The sequence below is a fragment of the Zootermopsis nevadensis genome, unplaced genomic scaffold (genome assembly GCF_977971745.1).
Source record: "Zootermopsis nevadensis isolate Lab colony 2312 unplaced genomic scaffold, Znev_1.0 Znev_ptg000022l, whole genome shotgun sequence".
Lineage (NCBI taxonomy): Eukaryota > Metazoa > Arthropoda > Insecta > Blattodea > Termopsidae > Zootermopsis > Zootermopsis nevadensis.
In genome coordinates this window covers 7,522,710-7,541,470 of record NW_028259154.1, presented here as the reverse complement: position 1 = coordinate 7,541,470, position 18,761 = coordinate 7,522,710, and the positions used below count along the sequence as shown (strand labels likewise).

The 18,761-nt window shown below is 38.5% G+C and overlaps 1 protein-coding gene across 1 annotated transcript in view; it reads right to left on the bottom strand.

Annotated features, from left to right (window-relative positions):
* LOC110831025 (inactive dipeptidyl peptidase 10) overlaps window positions 1-18,761 on the bottom strand; it is a 110,753-nt gene that overhangs the window by 38,217 nt on the left and 53,775 nt on the right. The window contains exons 2-3 of the mRNA XM_022066556.2: window positions 9,911-10,010; window positions 1,484-1,795 (exon numbers count right to left, since the gene is read on the bottom strand). Coding sequence (XP_021922248.1) covers window positions 1,484-1,795; window positions 9,911-10,000 — 402 coding nt within the window. The 5' untranslated portion in view covers window positions 10,001-10,010. The remainder of the gene's footprint in view (window positions 1-1,483; window positions 1,796-9,910; window positions 10,011-18,761) is intronic.

The window sequence follows — 18,761 nt, the reverse complement described above, 5'->3', positions numbered from 1 at the left end:
ATAATAGTCTTATGAATTACCCATGAAATGTGACTGTTTATCACGCCCTGCAGATCAGAAAAATATCTTAGCCTGTGCTTTAGAACTGAAAAGGTCATGTACCTGAAATATTCTATGTTATAGTGAAAATACATTTTTAATCAGTATCTATTGCGTGTACATCATATTGGATGAAAAAGAGTGGAATGTGTTCTAAGTTAAAAGGTTTTGGTTGTGTAAAATCCCACACTTCATTTATACAAACACTGAGTTTCTGGCACTTGGATACTGGATACTGGGATACTGGGAACGACCCGTTCTTCAAGTGCCTGAGCACTGCGGGTCCCAACTTTTCGTTGGCTTGATCTATGAATATTTGGTAGGACTCCTTGGACGAGGGATCGGCCCGTCGCAAGGCCTGTGCCTGTACACAGGACAGCACAACACAGAAAATCGCGGACAAACATCCATGGCTTGAGTGGGATTCGAACCCAGGGTCCCAGCTACCAAGCAGCACAAGGCCCACGCCTCAGACCGCGCGGCCACTGCGACCCCTTCTGGCACTTGAGGCAGATAAATTTGAAAAGTAGTTTCGTTGTAAGTGTTAAAGAATGCTGCGATAAAAATAAAATGTGAAACTGATAAAGTATCTTTTATTACAGCTCTTTTGTTGTTGATGAAATACAAGAAACTTTATTTTCAGGAATCTCTATATAATTATAGGATGGCTTCACCACTATTTTCTCTGGTTTGGATAAGCAAACACGCGAGATTATAACGATAAGGAAAGTGTATTAAGGATTTATAATAGGACATGGGAGCATATTACGAATAGGTGTTCGAATACATTACAGTTGTTAAACAAGAATGTGATAAGTATCTACATTAAGATATTACAAATGTCTGCGCCAGAATATGACATGCAACAGCACTAAATCGTTGAGTGCATTTATACACATGAATGCAGTGTTAAAAGGAAAAGTTCTGGGCGAAATGACACGCAATTCCGAGCTGAAAAAATGAGCGCTAATTACGAGACGTTCCTCGTTCATCTTTAAATTCAAAATTAAATAATAAATAACCCATAACAAAACAAATTATATAAGTTAGGAGATTTTAATATTAGATCAAATATTTTTATATGTCCTATGATCTTTATGATACTTCATACATTTTAAGAGAGACATATTCTCAACGTTATATTTGAAGTGGGGGGGGGGGGCTCAAACCACCCGTGTCCTTAGGCTACACCCACAGCATTTGACATCACTGTCTTTGAAAGAATTCACATGGCGCTACCCAGGAAGTAAAATTACATCGGGATGCCACCGTCAATTTTCATGCTCGGCTACAGCCTGCTTAAAAACACGAATTACCTTCCTTTTCGATCATGTAACGATTATCTGTGCCGATCAGATGTACCAGAATTTAACGAAACGTTATACGGGCCTGTGAGTGGTATGTGTACAGGGATGTGAATGTGTTATGAAGGCATGTTACTCACCAGCGTGTGGTTTGTAACGAGGAGCGAAACGGTGTCGTTGGTGGTGTCGAGGTAGGCGAGCGCGCCCTCATCGGTTTGAAATATGAAGTGTGTGTGGGAAATCCAGACGGGTGGCATATGTCGCGGCGTGAGGTCGCCCTGCAGGTACTCGCCCAGCTTCATACGTCGCCCGCTCCAGTACAGCATCTCGTCGACGTAACCCAGCAGGTAGATAGCCGTCAGGATGCCCACAATCACGAAGCCGATGACCAGCAGCGACAGCACAATGCTACGCCAATTGTTGCTGTCATTAGCTCCGGCCAGCACCAGGTCCTGGGCAGGGATGACACAGATAATAACCGGACATAGGGATCAGTCATGTAACGTGTATCAACACAGTAGAAAAGCGGAGAATTGTAAACACTTCGAAGTCAAAGCTCATCTTCTGAAACAAGACTGGAAAATTGTAATGCGTACTGAAAACCACACATGCTCTATTTCAAAATTTTAAGTACAATAAATCAATACGAAAATGTCATAACGCGCATTATCTATGTAGTAGCATACTGGACTCAAACCTTTGAATTGAATGAATTGGATCGTGGTCAAATCGAATTTTTATTTTATTTTTCATACAGCCGCCATATTTTTGCATTGCGCAAAGAATTACTATACCGAAGTTTTGCATTTTCAGAAAATCTTTCACCAAACATTGTTGCATGCTTCCAAATCAGTGCAGCGGTTGACGAGGTGATTCATGCTGACGGACAGTCAGATATTACCAGCCCTATATGCATTAATTTTGTGATTATCGCTCAAACAACGAATAATAAATAAGGTAGAAAAAAGTAAGAAAGAACGGGACTGATTCTTAGTTCATTCAAAGGTGTCTTTTCAATTATGTAGGTTATGTATTGGCGAATGGTAGATTTCTAACAAATATGAATTGAAAGAGACTTCGAGAAAAGCAATGACGGCGTACCTTAATATAAAATGGCAGAATTTTCGTGAAGGAAATTATAAATCCACGAAATATCTTTGTTATAGTAGGCTGTTATCTGCACGATATTCGATCCAAGTATCTCTAGAATAAGAGGCAAGAATACGAGAAAATTATTAGTGGCATTTGGTGAGAAATTAAGAGAAGAATGTAAGATAATGACAAATAAAACAAAGAGAAAGGAAGGAACCGTAGAGAGAAATATGTTTATTTTCATTTTGAGAGCAAAAAGCGTTTAAAGGATGGGAGAGGAAAGGAAGTAAGAAGATCAAGTCAAAGAAAGAAGTTGAACAAGCTGGTGGAGACAGAAAGGATAAATGAATTGACGGAGAAAAGAGACAGACAGCGTAGTGAGGGAATCAAGCAGGTCTATATAATTAATGAAGAGGAAAACAAGTTTGGGCGGTCTGAAGTGAAAACAACGCGTGCCGACGTGGTTCCGGGCATTCCTCTCGACGTCACACGGTGCCCAGCAAAGTGGCTCTACTTACAGTGTATAACACCAGGGTTGTAACCACATAAACACAATTTCAGGGCATCTCTTACACAAAGTTCCATGTTGAAATAAATGGACATGACTCATGCGAGACCAACTCTTAACCATTTAAATCCCAGTGGTAACTACATGTTTCACATTCTTTAACCAGTTGATAATTTTAATGGAAGTGGTGCTTTCTTTGCGGTGCGAATTGAATTTTTAATTACTAATGAGTCTGAAAAGTAAGGACAGTAGTGGAATATTTTCGTTGTATGATGAGGCCTGGTCATGCTGTAGCTCGTCAGACGGGGACATGCTGCGAGTGTGGTTCAGCTGTAGTCCATTTGTGCCAAGTGATGAGAGCGTAGAAATGACTGCTTCACCAGAAATTTGCACCAAGGACAGGCAAACGCATTCTCAAAAAAATAATTTTTGCAACTGAACGGAGGTTGGTGCAAGACTGGACATTAATCTTGCTCGTCCTTGGTGCAGACCTGTAGTGTAGCAACTGTCTTTATGCCACACTTACTCGGCACAAATTTACAGAAGCTGCAAGTTACCGTCTTACCTTGAGGTATAATATGGGCAGGCCTCATAAGTGTTGATAATCAAACAACGAAGACACCCCAATATCGCATTTACTTGTTGAATCTCCCTAATATTTTTAGATGAGTGCCGGCTTCAAAGGGCTAATTCATCACTCATTTCGCATGCGTATACCTACACAAATAGGATGAATTCCGCATTACCTACTAAAGTCTCTTGTGCCGGTCTTCTTTCAATCGCTTAATATGGAAGTACAGCGCCACCGCTACGTAAGTTGTGCATTAACCGACTAAGAGCCAGCTGCTGGTTTGATTATATACAACCTTTGTACAAACATTGTAATGAAGTAGAGTCACAAAAGAAATGAAGATGTATTTTCAGGCAAGAGATAAAGGAAAAAAGAAAGGTTAACAGTTTGAGTACCTACAGCAATACGAAATAAAGACTTGTTTTCTATCAAGTGTAACTGAATTCCTTCTAACAAGTTTGTACCAGACAAAACTTCTACATTTATTTGGAGTTTAGGTTAAGATTGCATTACATGTCGTAGTTTTGCTTAGGACAAGCTAGACGGATTTCGGATATTTCCAGTAACGGGTTTGACTTCTGTATGGATATTGTCTTTAGCAATTGTTTTCATACGCTAACGAAAGTTCTGCAGTGTCTTCATTGGAAAGTTTTGCGAAGGTATTACTTCTAACTTTTTGCAGAGTTCATAATGAAATTAGCTTGAGGGCAATAAAATTAAATGTAAAACGAATTAACAATGCAAATTAGTCCTGCACAATAACGGACAACGCATTTGAAAAATATACGCACTTCACTGTAATATTTTTATCATCATTTAGTTAAATCTGGCGTTTAAGTAACATTATCAGCTTAAAAATTCCCTACAAAAAATTATGAACTACTATAAAAGTTTTCTTTTGTATTACATATGATCGAATATAACAAATCATTCCATCCGTTAGTCTACAATTTTAGCACACCTATTTCTTCGTGTTAAGCAGTCCTTTTGAATTTGTGGTAACTACATAAGAAGCCACGATACAACAGTGCTCAACAAAAATTTGATCCACTACCACATAAACTGACATCTTGCAACTTTGATGTAGTTCACAGTTTTTATGCCAGGTGGAGGTAAATAATCTCGTTTGTTTACTCGTTCACTTCATATCTGAAGCAGTAATGAACTCGGGATTTTTATTCGAAATTGTATTAAAATAGTCTTTATAAGACTTGGAGCGAAGGAGGGAGTATCGCATTGTCATAGTTATTGAGGACCTAAGTTTTGAATCACGATTACAGCATAAAACATGCGAAAATTATGCTAAAATTACGTTCTACAAATTATAACCATATAGTCTCAGCCAGTCCACTTTTCCTCGCCTGTGACAGAATCTGAAGCTTCATTACCGTACTCAAATTATGAAAGCACTCTTCCTATTCTGAGTCAGATGAATCAGTCCACGCCATCATACAAGCTATTAAGATTAATTTTAGTAACATATTTCCATCCACACCTAGGTCTTCCAAGTGGTTTCATGCTTTCAGGCATAACGACTAAAATGGTGTATGAATTGTATTTCTTTTCCATTCGTTACATGCCACTGCTATCTCATGTTATGAGCAGCCAAATAACATTTACTGAAGAGCTCGTCTACAGATTATGAAATTTTTCGTTGCGCATTTCTGGACTCTGTTGTTACACCAGGCCTACCCGAGCTTCGCTTCAGGGGGTAGAAGAATGTATTATGCAAACCAAATATATTACTTACATAGCAACTGAGGGACTAGGCAACAGAGTATCGCAGCTGGGACAGTACTGCCTGTCTGAGCAGAAAACTGACTCGACCTTCAAGCAGAGGTATCCATTTGTGGAGGAACATAGTCGTTCTGAAACGCAGCACAAATACGTGGGCTGACTTTCAGTTCGCCATTAGTTTTCTTGCTTTCTAGTGTCTCGTCTCTCTCTCTTGTATATTTATTTTATTATACTTAAATAATTTAGTATCTAAGTCTGCTCACTGTGAACACACCCAAAATATCAAATATAGTACAGAATGTTTCAATAGTGAGATCATTTTTAGTAGGGAGCAATGTTTTTAGGACAGCGTTCGGCATGAGGTATTGGCTTCAAGGTCTAATAAGTTCTTCGTTCAAACACACAGTATATTCTTCGTAACCTGCTACCTCTCCTGTCTCTCTCTCATCACCCTCTTTGACTTGTGACGGACGTGGAACGCTCAAATTCGCCCCGACTACTGTATTTCTTTCTTAGGTTACGTATTCTCCGTAGACCATGTTCTAACACACATTCAATCTATGTTTTGCCTTGATGTGACAGCCATGTTTCACGCCCACTTGTTATGTTATTCTCCCTTTCATCCCTTCTTCCTTATTCTTTGTTTCCTTTCTTCCTTTTCGCACCTTCTCATTTTTCTTTGTATCTTTCTCCTTCTTCGTGCATTTGTTTTAGCTGCACAGTGGCTTACGAGTTAACAAAAGAGCACGATGTTAAGATCTAAGTAGCAGCGTATAGCCGGCACGGTGTTCGACCACCGACCGTATTTGGGGGGGGGGGCCTCATTTCATGCGGCAGATAATGAATAAAGTGAACCACACCCCTCGGCAGAGGGACGCGGTCGTTTGTTTGGAAGGCGAACCTCTTAATGGATTGGAGACAGGAACTTTCATATTTAAACGGTGCAATGCGGTGTTGTTTGGTCAGCGTTTCTTTATCAACTTGAAAAAAAAGAAGTTTACGCCACATCCTTTCTCAAAAAAACAAAAACATAACAGTTATTCACGTACTTATACATTCTGTATACGGAGTCAGGTTAAGGTGTCATGCTTGTATCAAGCAGACATAAATCTGAACGTTGGGTTACCCGCTTCTAATGCAGGACAGGCCACAGATTAGTCTGAGGTTTCTCTTTTTTGGTCAAATTAATATTTTTGAATAGAAAAATACCGCCTCCTCCATACTTCTTAATTATGGGTGTTCCCCAGAGCCGGTCTGGACGTGTGTGCTGAAAAGAATCTCTCGTCCCTGCTTGAAATCGAACACCAGTAATCCAGCCCATACTAAATCAGTTCTTTCCAACTTTTTTCATTCCGCTGCTCACCAAATCTGATTAAAAAGTTCAAGACTTCCCAGAGCCAATAACAAAGATTTTAGAGCAGATAACAACAATTATTTGCTCATTATAAACATGCACATTTATAGGGAATACTAACAAAAACAAAAATATTTTATTTGAAAAAATGCATCTCAGATATGGTAAAGAAATACAAAAATTTTCTTTTGCAATAAAACAGATAGAGAGTTTCTGTATTTGTTTACCTAAGCCACTGATTTTTGTTTTCTGTTAAAAGTTTATTTTATTTCTAAGTGGATCTAAAATGTAACAAATATTTATTTTTAAAATATATAAATATCTCGCGGCTCCCTGGCTTCTGCTTCACTGCCCTTATTTTGAGACGTAATAATCTAAATCGTAGTACTGGAAAGAGATAGTGGTCAGTTTTACGCTGCGTCCGCTTTATCCCACCCACTGTGTGCCCACATAAGCACTCAGTCGAAGTTTTAAAGAAGGACATTCAAGCCTCCTTTGGAAAACAAACCCCGGTCACCGAGAATAAATCTAGTAACTTTATTAGCCGAGCTGTTTCAGATCTTATTATTAAGTAATTAAGTCAACGTTACAGTGAGCTGGAAGGAAACTTGTGAGGTCTGTTCAAGTGGGAAGCCATCTTGAAGAAATTAGTTTTAAATGACCGAGGCTGTGGTGGTGAATGTTGAACTTGCTAATAGGAAAATAATTTCGACAAAGACGGATTTAGTTCGATCTATGTAGGATGAAATGGGATACATTCCTGATATGAGGGCGTTACTTTAGCATAAATGACAGATAATAAAATACGTAATTGCAACTGTTTGAAAACGAAGCATTTGGGATATAATATAGGCTAGTCGTTTGGTAATGGGAAAATTTAAAATAATGAATTAGGACTTTTGGTGACATTAGAAATCTTCCAGAAAGTATAAAACCTGGTGATCACTCCCCGATAATGTCTTCTTTTTTGGTATTGATACTAAGACCGGCTTTCTTCATGCCAGAAGGCAGCCCTCAACGAAAGGTCGGACTACCCAAGCCTAGGCAGAAGTGATACACTTGTAGTCAACCAGTTTTCGACTGCTTCAGTCTATTGCCTTGCAATAAATATCTTTTAGCTGTTACATTCCAACTTTATTTCACCAAGAAGCGCCACCTGCAGCTCCAAAGGATCCGCTCGCCTTGCCAACCTGTAATCCCAGCCCGGGATGCAACACTACATCTAGGTTGTGCGAGTGCTCTCCCTTACGACTGTCCATTCAAAATATTGTACGTATTTTTAACCTCCCCCAATGCTCGCTAAATGAGCCACAGAACAACAACAACAACAACAATAATAATAATAATAATCACTCAAAACATATTTTGCCAACATCCCGGGCGAACACGACATTAGAGAGCTTCAGAAAACACACATTCTAGGATCATAATAGATCATTGGAAAAACGCCGATGTAAAATATTTAGTCATCTCTAACACTAAAACTATATAATACATGTGGCACTTGCTAAAAACAATATGGATCCCGGAAATTGCCGCTGCCTTATGTACCTTAGGGACAAGGTCTGTCTCGGGTACATGGAAGTACATACCACATAAAGTGGTGAAGAGAGGGGGTAATAATAATAATAATAAATCATAGACTGAACTTCAGAAACAACTACATACAGTTAGGACTTTCAATAAGGATATTGGAATGAAATTTGGACTGGACAAATGTGCAAAGGTTGTATATAAAAAAGGAAAGTTTGCAGAATCAGAAAATCTGTTAATTGATACGGACACAGAAATACAACAGCTTGAACAAGGAAAAACATATAAATACTTAGGAATTGAGGAAGGAGATGGCATACAACATCTACAAATGAAAGATAAACTGAAGAAGGAATATAATGGAAGATTAAGGATGATACTGAAACCTGAACTGAATGCCAGAAACAAAATCACTGCCATAAATGCGTTAGCAGTTCCAGTACTGAGGTAGAGTTTTGGAATAATTAACTGGAGACTGGAAGAACTGAAGAAAATTGACAGCAAAACTAGGAAACTGTTGACAATTTATGGAATGCATCACCCGAAGGCAGATGCAGACAGAATTTACGTAAAGAGGAAGGAAGGGGGAATAGGACTGGCACAAATTGAAGTAACAGACAAAAGTGAAATAGTTAATATTGCAGAGTATTTGCACATAAAGCATCAGAAGGATCCATATATTAATATCATAAAATTACACGACAGGTCTCAAGCAATAATGAACTCAATAACTAAGACAGCATCGAAAATCAAAGAAGAACTAAATTCTGAAGAGGAAATCAATGACACAAATGAAGGAAAACAAATTAAGATATTGATCCAAGACAGTATAAAGAAAAAATGGGAGAACAAAATGGACAGTATCTCCGAAGTTTGGACAGACAACTTATAAGCAAAGAAGAGACGTTTCTGTGGCTAACAAGAGGAGATCTGAAAGGGGAAACTGAAAGTCAGATTATAGCAGCACAAGACCAGGCACTAAATACAAAATATTACGCAACAAAAATATTAAAAAAGATACAGATAGCAAATGCAGACTATGTCAGCAATTTGATGAGACGACAGATCACGTTATGTCCGGATGCCCCGTGCTATCAAAAGAGCAGTATATACAACGACATGATCGTGTTTGTACTCAGTCACATTTTAACATATGCAGGAAAACTGGGGTAAAGCTAGAAGAGAAGCACTGGTATGAACACATCCCGAAGACAGTGGAGACAAGAGAAGACAGCCAAATAATTATATTGTGGAACCAACAAGTCAGAACAGATAGAACCATCCCAAATAATAAACCAGACATAATAATCAGAAACAAAAACGGAACTTGCCTCTTAATTGACATAGCAATACCGACTGACAGAAATGTGATTAAGAAGGAAGCAGAGAAGATATTGAAATACAAGGACCTTCTCATAGAAATACAGAGAATGTGGAAGGTTCAAGCAAAAGTAATCCCAGTAGTCATAGGGGCAACAGGAACTGTCTCCAGGTCACTCAGGAAATATTTGGCCAACATCCCGGGCGAACACGACGTCAGGGAACTTCAGAAGACCGCCATTTTGGGAACTTCAAACATCATCCGAAAGACGCTTTCATAAAATAAAATTATATAATACATGTGGCACTTGCTAAAAAGAATATGGATCCCGGAAATTGCTGCTGCCCTATGTACCTTAGGGACAAGGTCTGTCTCGGATACATGGAAGTACATACTCCTTAAAGCGGTGAAGATATGGGATAATAATAATAATAATAATATCGGGTCTCACCTCGGCACTCTTGGAGCGTTGGTCGGCCACCTGCACGGTGTCATCAGGCGGCAGGCGCCAGGAATTTCGCTCCACATTGGTGGCATGCATGGCGCTCCACCTGAAACACAGGGACCGAGCTCTCTCAACCGTGCACAATACAAAATACCATAAAATATCGAATACGACATGATAAAAGGGCTTTGTGTTTTATATAATTTCGTTACAGAATAAATACCAACAAATAGTACCTTCCTAGAAATCTATTAAATTCTAATTGCGTTTATTTATTGAAACAGTCTAAAAGGATTAGAGAGGTGGGGCATATAGCACGCACAAGACCGACGCTATATTCATGTATACAATTTAAGTTCATAATCTGAATGAAAAAAGCTCTTTGAGGACAGGTGTTGTTAGGATTTTAGTTTTATTCATATTTTCCTCAGTTTCTCCACGAAATTGCCGTAATAGTACCTTAGATTAGGCCACGACCACTTCCTTTTATATACCTTACAATTTATTACTCATATATCATTTCTCATCTTGTGCTTATGATCTGAGCTGCTGGCGGCGACGTTTAACAGAATATAAGAAATAAAAAGACCAAGATATTTAAAAACGTGTGAAACAGATTTGTTTAACTACGAGTAGAGAACACTGGTGGGCTCTTGTGAAGACGGTAAACGATAATGAAGCTTCGTGTTCCATAAAGGACAGATATCATCTTGACAGTTGGGCGACTAAAAGCTATTAGTCTAATAGCAATTTTTAATAAAATCCGTCGGTTGGTTTCGTAGCTATTAGGGTGGACAGACACGTGATCGTGTCATAAGCCTCTTTTACCTTTGAAAAATAAGAAAGAAGTTAATGGAATATTAACTGCAGACTTCAATATTGTAGTTTCTTTACGGAGACTCTCCAAAACAATTCCTGAAATGAAATATTACAACATGGCCGTACCATGGATTTAATAAAAATGAACCATTGGGTCCAAGAAATCATTTAGTTGGGCCCATACACTCTCTGGCTTTTATGAAATATAACAGTTTTCATCAGGAAGCATTATTGTTTCTCGCAACCATGGCAACCGAGATACAGACAGATGTTACAGAGGGTTGCTCATGCGTCCTTCCTTCCCTCAATTCGATTATGTCGGGACCATGATCGATGCTGTCCGTGATTGGAAACATGATTCCAGGTCAACCATATTGATGCAGAGAAACTAAGGAAACACAAAGAATTTTACACAAGTGGAATATGTTCCAGTATTCATTGTGTGTAGTCTATCGTCAGTCGGACGCTTGCATAGTTCTTGAGTGGCTATTGACAAGCTCAGCTAGTCAAGAACTCCAAATTCATTCTTTAATTTTTTTGAATTACAAATGCCTTGATTCTCGATGTTGTATATAACCTATTCAGTTGATTGAGAGTTGGCGAATAGATAACGTAGTATTGCTTTCCTTTGAGCTAACTCAAAACCTACAGCTAAATAGAATAGAGTTTGAAGCTTTTACAGTACGCGACTGTAATCTTGAGACTTGGAAGGAATGCAGGAAGTCCGAAGCGTTAAAGGCGGACGCTATCTTTCCTCCTTCCACCTTCACCCCATCTCCTCACCCCGCAAGTCTCAAGATTACAGTCGCGAACTATAGTTCGGTTTGCTATGTTTTAAAATACCAAAATTTATTATCCGACAAGAACATCACCGCTCAATTTCCTTTCAACAGACATCGGTGAACTTTGCCCTAGGTAAAGCTGCAGGACTGTTTATTATTTACACATATATATATATGCCCTATGATTATGTAATTCTGTAAATATATACTTATCATATGTACATGTAGTTCTATAGATATATGATTATTATTTATCATATTTTCGTGTGATTCTGTAGCGCTGTACTTTTCATGTTTCCGTAATTCTGCAGCTCTATAATTCTCATATGTTTGTGTAATTCTTTATATATGTATATATATATATATATATATATATATATATATATATATATACACAGAAAGATTTGATTTGAAAAAATTAAGTGAGGGAGAGGCAAAGGAACAATATCAAGTTGAAATTTCGAATAGGTTTCAAATTTTAGAGACAAATGAGGATAATGAAAGTGTGGACATCAACAGGGAGTGGGAAAATGTCAGAAACTGCATCAAAATTTCAGCAAAAGAGAAACTAGGATACTACAGGAGAAAGCAAAATAAACCGTGGTTTGATGAAGAATGTTCAAAATTAATAGATCGAAGGAAGCAAACAAAATTTCAATGGTTGCAGAACCCAAACAAAACAAATGCGGATAATCTATGTAACGTGAGACGTGAGGCTAGTAGAACCTTTAGGACTAAGAAAAGGGAATACCTGAAGGGCAAAATTGCTGAACTTGAGACAAATAATAAGGAAAAAAACATCAGAGACCTGTACAGAGGCATTAATAACTTTAAGAAAGGATATCAACCCCAGACTAATTTGGTAAAGGATGATAGTGGCAATTTGCTTGCAGATCCAATAATAATTGTGAATAGGTGGAAAAATTTCTTTAGCGAGCTCTTAAATGTTCATAATACTGGTGATATTAGACAGATTAAAATGCATACAGCTGAACTGTTGGTGCCAGAACCTAGCTTAGATGAAGTGGAACTAGCCATTGGGAAGTTGAAAAGTTATAAATCTCCAGGAATTGATCAGATTCCGGCCGAATTAATTAAAGCAGGTGGCAAAGGGTTGCATATGAGGATCCATAAGCTTATTCAGTTAATTTGGGATAAGGAAGAGATGCCACATCAATGGAAGGAATCCATAATTATTCCTATTTATAAGAAGGGGGACAAGACTGAGTGTGGTAATTACCGAGGAATATCGCTGCTATCAACCTCATACAAAATTCTATCCAACATTCTTTTGGCAAGATTAACCCCATATGCGAATGAAACTATTGGGGATCATCAGTGTGGGTTCAGACGAAACAGATCAACGATTGATCAGATCTTTTGCATTCGTCAGATACTAGAGAAAAAATGGGAGTTCGGTGGGACTGTACATCAGTTATTTATAGATTTCAAAAAAGCCTATGACTCTGTGAAGAGAGAAGTGCTATATAATATTCTTATTGAATTTGGTATACCAAAGAAGCTAGTGGGTCTAATAAAAATGTGCTTAAATGAAACCTGCAGCAAAATTCGAGTAGGTAAATATGTATCTGAGACATTCCTCATCAAGAACGGTCTAAAACAAGGAGATGCTTTGTCTCCCTTGCTCTTTAACTTTGCGCTAGAATACGCCATCAGGAAGGTCCAAGGTAGGCAGGAGGGTTTGCAATTGAACGGGACACATCAGCTATTGGCATATGCTGATGATGTTAATTTATTGGGGGACGATATAAATACAATAAAGAGGAACGCAGAAGTTTTACTAGAGGCTGGTAGACAAGTGGGGCTGGAAGTAAATTCAGAAAAAACTAAGTACATGTTAGTATCTCGTCATCAGAAGACAGGCGGGCAAAATTATCTTAGGGTAGCTAATAAATCCTTTGAAAGGGTTACAAAGTTCAAATATTTGGGAACAACAATAACAAATCAAAATGATACTTGTGAGGAAGTTAGGAGGAGACTAAATTCCGGAAATGCTTGCTACTTCTCAGTCCAAAATATTTTGTCTTCCCGTCTGATTTCTAAGAACCTGAAAATTAAAGTATACAAAACAATAATCTTGCCTGTTGTTTTGTATGGGTGCGAAACATGGTCTCTCACTCAGAGGGAGGAACACAGATTGCAGGTGTTTGAGAATCGGGTGTTGAGGAGGATATTTGGGCCTAAGAGGGAAGACGATGGGGCGTGGAGAAAACTGCACAATGACGAGCTTAAAAATCTGTACTGCTCCCCCAGTATTGTGAGGGTGATTAAGTCGAGAAGAGTGAGATGGGCGGGACATGTAGCGCGCATGGATGGGACAAGAGGTGTGCACCGGGTACTGGTTGGGAAACCTGAAGGGAAGAGACCGCTGGGGAGACCTAGACGTAGATGGGAGGATAATCTCAGGCGGGATCTATCCGAGATAGGAGTTGAAGGAAACTGGATTTTGTTGGCCCAGGACAGGGTCCGGTGGAGGGCTTTGGTTAATTCGGTGATGAACCTTCGGGTTCGGTAAGCCATCTAGTTAGTTAGTTAGTTATATATATATATACTACCTACTAAGCACTAGTGGAAGTCAGTTTGGGTTGCTGTGGGAATTCATAAATTTTCCGGTCCATAAAACAGTCCTCAACTTAGGAGTATCGTAAATAAAAGAGAAATTCATTGCGTTCCATTCGGGACACCGGTAGACACGGAATTTTAAATCTCTCTGGTCTGCTCACTCAGGAGATGTTGGTTTGGAGTTATAGCGTCACTGCGACTGCCAATCTGAAGTCCACCTGAAAACTGAGCGGCGAGACTTAAAGTCGGTTTATTCGTATCTTTGTTTCAAGTGAGCATTTCAGTAAATAAAAAAAAAGTGTTGTACGGTTTTTCTTACTCAGCTGGGCAAGAAATTTTCTGCTTTTATGCAACTTGAAGAGTGAGTGCAGTGTTTGAGTAAATTCGCGAATGTGGGTAAATAAATACGATTAATATTTTTTTAAATTGTGGAACCAACTAAGAGTTCTTTAATATACCACAGTACAAAAAGATATATGCATTACTCAGTTTATGCTAACAATGGGAAATTTAGAGGTTCACGGTGTTAAGTGGGTTTAAATTAATATTGAGAAAAATTCCGCCCGTCTAAAGACTAGTTAATATTTTAACATTACATTCATACATCCTTTTCATCCATGTGTATTTCATAATAATATAAATATAATATTCTCCAGCGATGTTAAAATATATAACAGCTTTGTGTGTCCGTTTTTTATGGGCTTTATCAGGCTTCAAGAGTATTGGAAGCTTATAAAATACACCTAAACAATTACCATTTATAGCCACAATTTTTCAGTAACTTTTCTACTTTTAAGAGAACGCAGACTTACACCTTAATGTGTTTTATGTTCAGTATTCAAACAGTTATGATATATGAACCCAGTCGCAAAATTGGAACTCTATTATAGACAGCTTCTATAACACATTTCTGTATGGAAGCCATAAAATACTGAGATGACTTTTACTTTACTTTGTATTAAACTATTTCTCACGAAAAACTGGGAAAAAAAGCAAGAGCTCAGTCTGTCCACATGCCGCATTGTGGATACATCGGCAGCCGAACGGCGTTGTTGCGAGTTCGCAACTCTTCCTTGTGTTGTGTTGTGTTGTAACTGAGTTTGTGATAGATAAAAGGAAAGCGCTGATTTCTATAGCCAAGTTTGGAAATTAATGTACAGTATTCATGAGTGCTTAATTCTTTGCATGTAAATACATGTAATGAAACAATTTGCATTCACTGAAAAAGAACGTTGAGCAATGCTACATTTGGCACCGCTGTATGTTCTATGTTCCGTTGCTTCCATCCCCTCTTCTTCTTTCATTGATTTTTGCGGATTATCCTTAGTTTTGATTATCCGGGAAAATAAATTTCTCAACCGGCCCAAATAATCGGGAGTTTATTGTATAATGGGATGAGAATGAAATAAGATTCAGACCGAACATAACCAACGAGATGGATGACTAAGGACAGGTTGTGGAGGGGACCCACACCAGCGATGCACTCCTCCTCCAGTCCTGTCTGCTGTGTGGGTCACATATGAGTCGTTCTGTGTTTTCCACATTTGTAACGGCAACGGCACCAAAATATCTCTCGCCTTATACTCTCGGCAACTTCTCCGACAGCTGTGTAATGCCTGTAGTCGAAATGAACTTTCTAGGGGAATGTAAACTGAAGTCTATACTGCAGCATTCTGGTTGTTATGTTGATTCCTGGTTTTTCTTGTTCGTCTTTTTCACACACTCAGTTTACTGCTCATTCATTAGAATTTCATATTTCGGTCCAAAGTGGACATCATCAGGTTCAATTCCCTGCATTTGTGTCATTGCACTGGATTTTGTGTTTTCTCCTCCTGATGTCAGAAAATAATTATAAAATTATGTGGTAAACGTTTTAAATTAGTTAAAGCAGTCAAAAGGTTAAAAATGTTAATTTAAAAAGTTCTTTAAAGCTTTTTGCACAGTTTGGTGAGTCCCGCAGCACGAAACATAAAACTCTTCAAAACACGCCAGAAGATGTACCCAGTATGAAGTTCCTTGTTATGTAATTGTGTCTTTCCTCTTAGATCCATTCGTTTCAGCACCTTATACCAACGTCAACAATGTGTTCTTCCTTTAACAAGCTTATAGGAGACTAAGTTTCATACCCAGGGGTGCTCAGCGAAAATATTAACCCTTTGTTGACTAGTGTTCTCCGGGTTATAAATGAGGTTAGTTTATGGGAATATTAAGCCAATGCATTAAAATACCACAAACGTATTACCGTAAGCATGTCGACATATTAATCGATAATTTTCCTTAGCAAATTTATTGATTTACTATTATTAATTACTTACTTAATATTAAATATGTAATTTAGGCGGTAACTGCTTTTAATTATACAGAGTGATAAGTAAAGTAAAGTTTGTCCCACTATACGCCATGTAGGCGTTTGGGGTGAGTGGAGGTATAGCTCCTCTCTTCCTTGACCCCGGCACTAGATGGGGGTGAGTGGTCAGCGTCACGCCCCGGCCGTGCTTTACCTCCGGGAAAGGACCCTGGTACCCATTATAGAGGAGGCTGGGTGGGCCCCATAGCCGGTCTGGACGCAGAGGCCACAGGAAAAATCCTCTGCCCCCGTCGGGGATCGAACCCCGGTCGTCCAGCCCGTAGCTAGTCACTATACTGACTGAGCTATCCCGGCTCATATACAGAGTGATACAATGTTATAAAAATATACGGAGATGCACAAAGAACATCGACGGCCGTCTGAGTGTGTAGTAACGCAGAAGTTCTTCAGTGTTCGGTTCGTGATATTTAAGGTTCCGAATTTTATGGTCCACACGTTTGCTGTAAGATGTATATTGACAGTAATGATTATATATTGAGATTACGTATTAACTTCTCTGTACATATATGTATATGGTTATAATTATATAACTTATGTCTCATAAATAAAAGAAAATAACTTTATTAGATGCTAATGACAGAGTAGGTCTGAAAACAGACTGAAAGAAATCTAAATAGACATACGTCAATGTCTAGTCGCTAGAATGTAGGACATCGTTATTACCACAGACGCGGGTGTGCGTGTGTAACAAAATGGTGTCATGTCTCTTATCTTCAGGAAACAATTTGTTGTTTGTATGTTAATGAGTATAAATGCATGCATAAAGTTTTAATATTAATGCAGCTTATTCGATACTTCATTTCATTTCGAACTGTTATGAACTTCTTTGTATAAACGTAAGAGTTCATTAATATCGCTGCAATCTTTTACTAGAGTTTCTGCACCTTCACAAACGTCACGTGACGAATTTTTCATTAACAATAAAGATTGTTTAGAGAACTTACCGAACGTCTTCTGGTCCAATAAACCAATTACGGATACGGGATAAAACATGCCTCTTCGTGGTTTTATTTTCTACCAGCTCCATGTGGATTTTGCTAGTATCCAACTAAACTCGCCGACTCATTAGGCGTGTAGTGAGGATTCGCTACAATCTAACAGTTCGCAGAGTAAAATTCTGACATGATACGTGATCGAAACTTGTGGCAGAGTGATTAATATTTTGCTTCGTATTGGGAGGACCCGCGTTTATATCTTGGTCCGCTGATCGACTTTCCTGGCTCTGGGTTTCAGTGGTATTTTTCGGTTTCTCCAAGAAAATAACAGGACTGTAGCTGGAATAAGAACAAGTGTAATATGTAAAATTGTCCTTTTGGAATTTTCTATCATCTAAATTATAAAATAATGAAACTGCGTTCAGAAACCTTCTTCCATCCTTGTTGGTGTCGGTTTCAGATCAATATGACAGTCACTTGTCAACCCGATAAGCCTTAACTGACAGCAGCGCTCTTTTAGTAGATTGCGTTTTGCTGTGATCCTAACTGCAATGTAGCAACAATGTTTGACATAACAACAGTTAGAAATCCATCCCCATTAAAACCGATCTTAATCCTTTAAAGCGCAGTGGTAACCATATCTGTTACCTGATTTAAAAATAAGCAACTCTTCATTTTGTAATTATATGTTTCATATGATTCTCATTATAATCAAAGATCAGTTCGAAGATGTCTAGCTTATGGAGTGTAGTGCCGTGTAGTCTGATAGAAGTTTAGAAACGTTTCAGAGGTCCTTGTTGTCTCTATCATTAGGGAGATGAGACTTATCGCTCGCCGCGATAATCTCAAATTCTACTTAGGAACTATTTACTTTAACAGAATTTACCAATTGAGCTTTAATAGGGAAGTGTTGTGGTTTCTTTTAAGTAGAGGCTGAACTCTTAAATGTTACTTAGACGAGCTGCTGCTTCAAAAGTTTAATATATTTTGAACAAGGCCGGCGTATTTTAGTCAGCAATCTCTCTACTGCCCATGTAATTAGCGGCAAAGATCCAAAAAAGCTGTTGAACCTAGATTATTAAATACTTAAATGAAGATTCCACAAGACTGAACGTGGTCAGAATTCCATCAGGCGGAAAGTTAACACGCTTGCACGACTTAAGTAATGACACGCCATTGCCCAGCCGAAAACCAATATCAAGTTTGTTTTGACTGCTACTTTGTCGACATCTATCGGAAGATGCCGGTAGCAACCACCGAATCATTTCCCATAACCTTATCTGTAACACTTTGCTCATTTCCCCTACAGTTGTGTCAACGAATTGTTTACATCTGCTGGAAGAAGTGGTTAACTGCCATACTGTGAATTC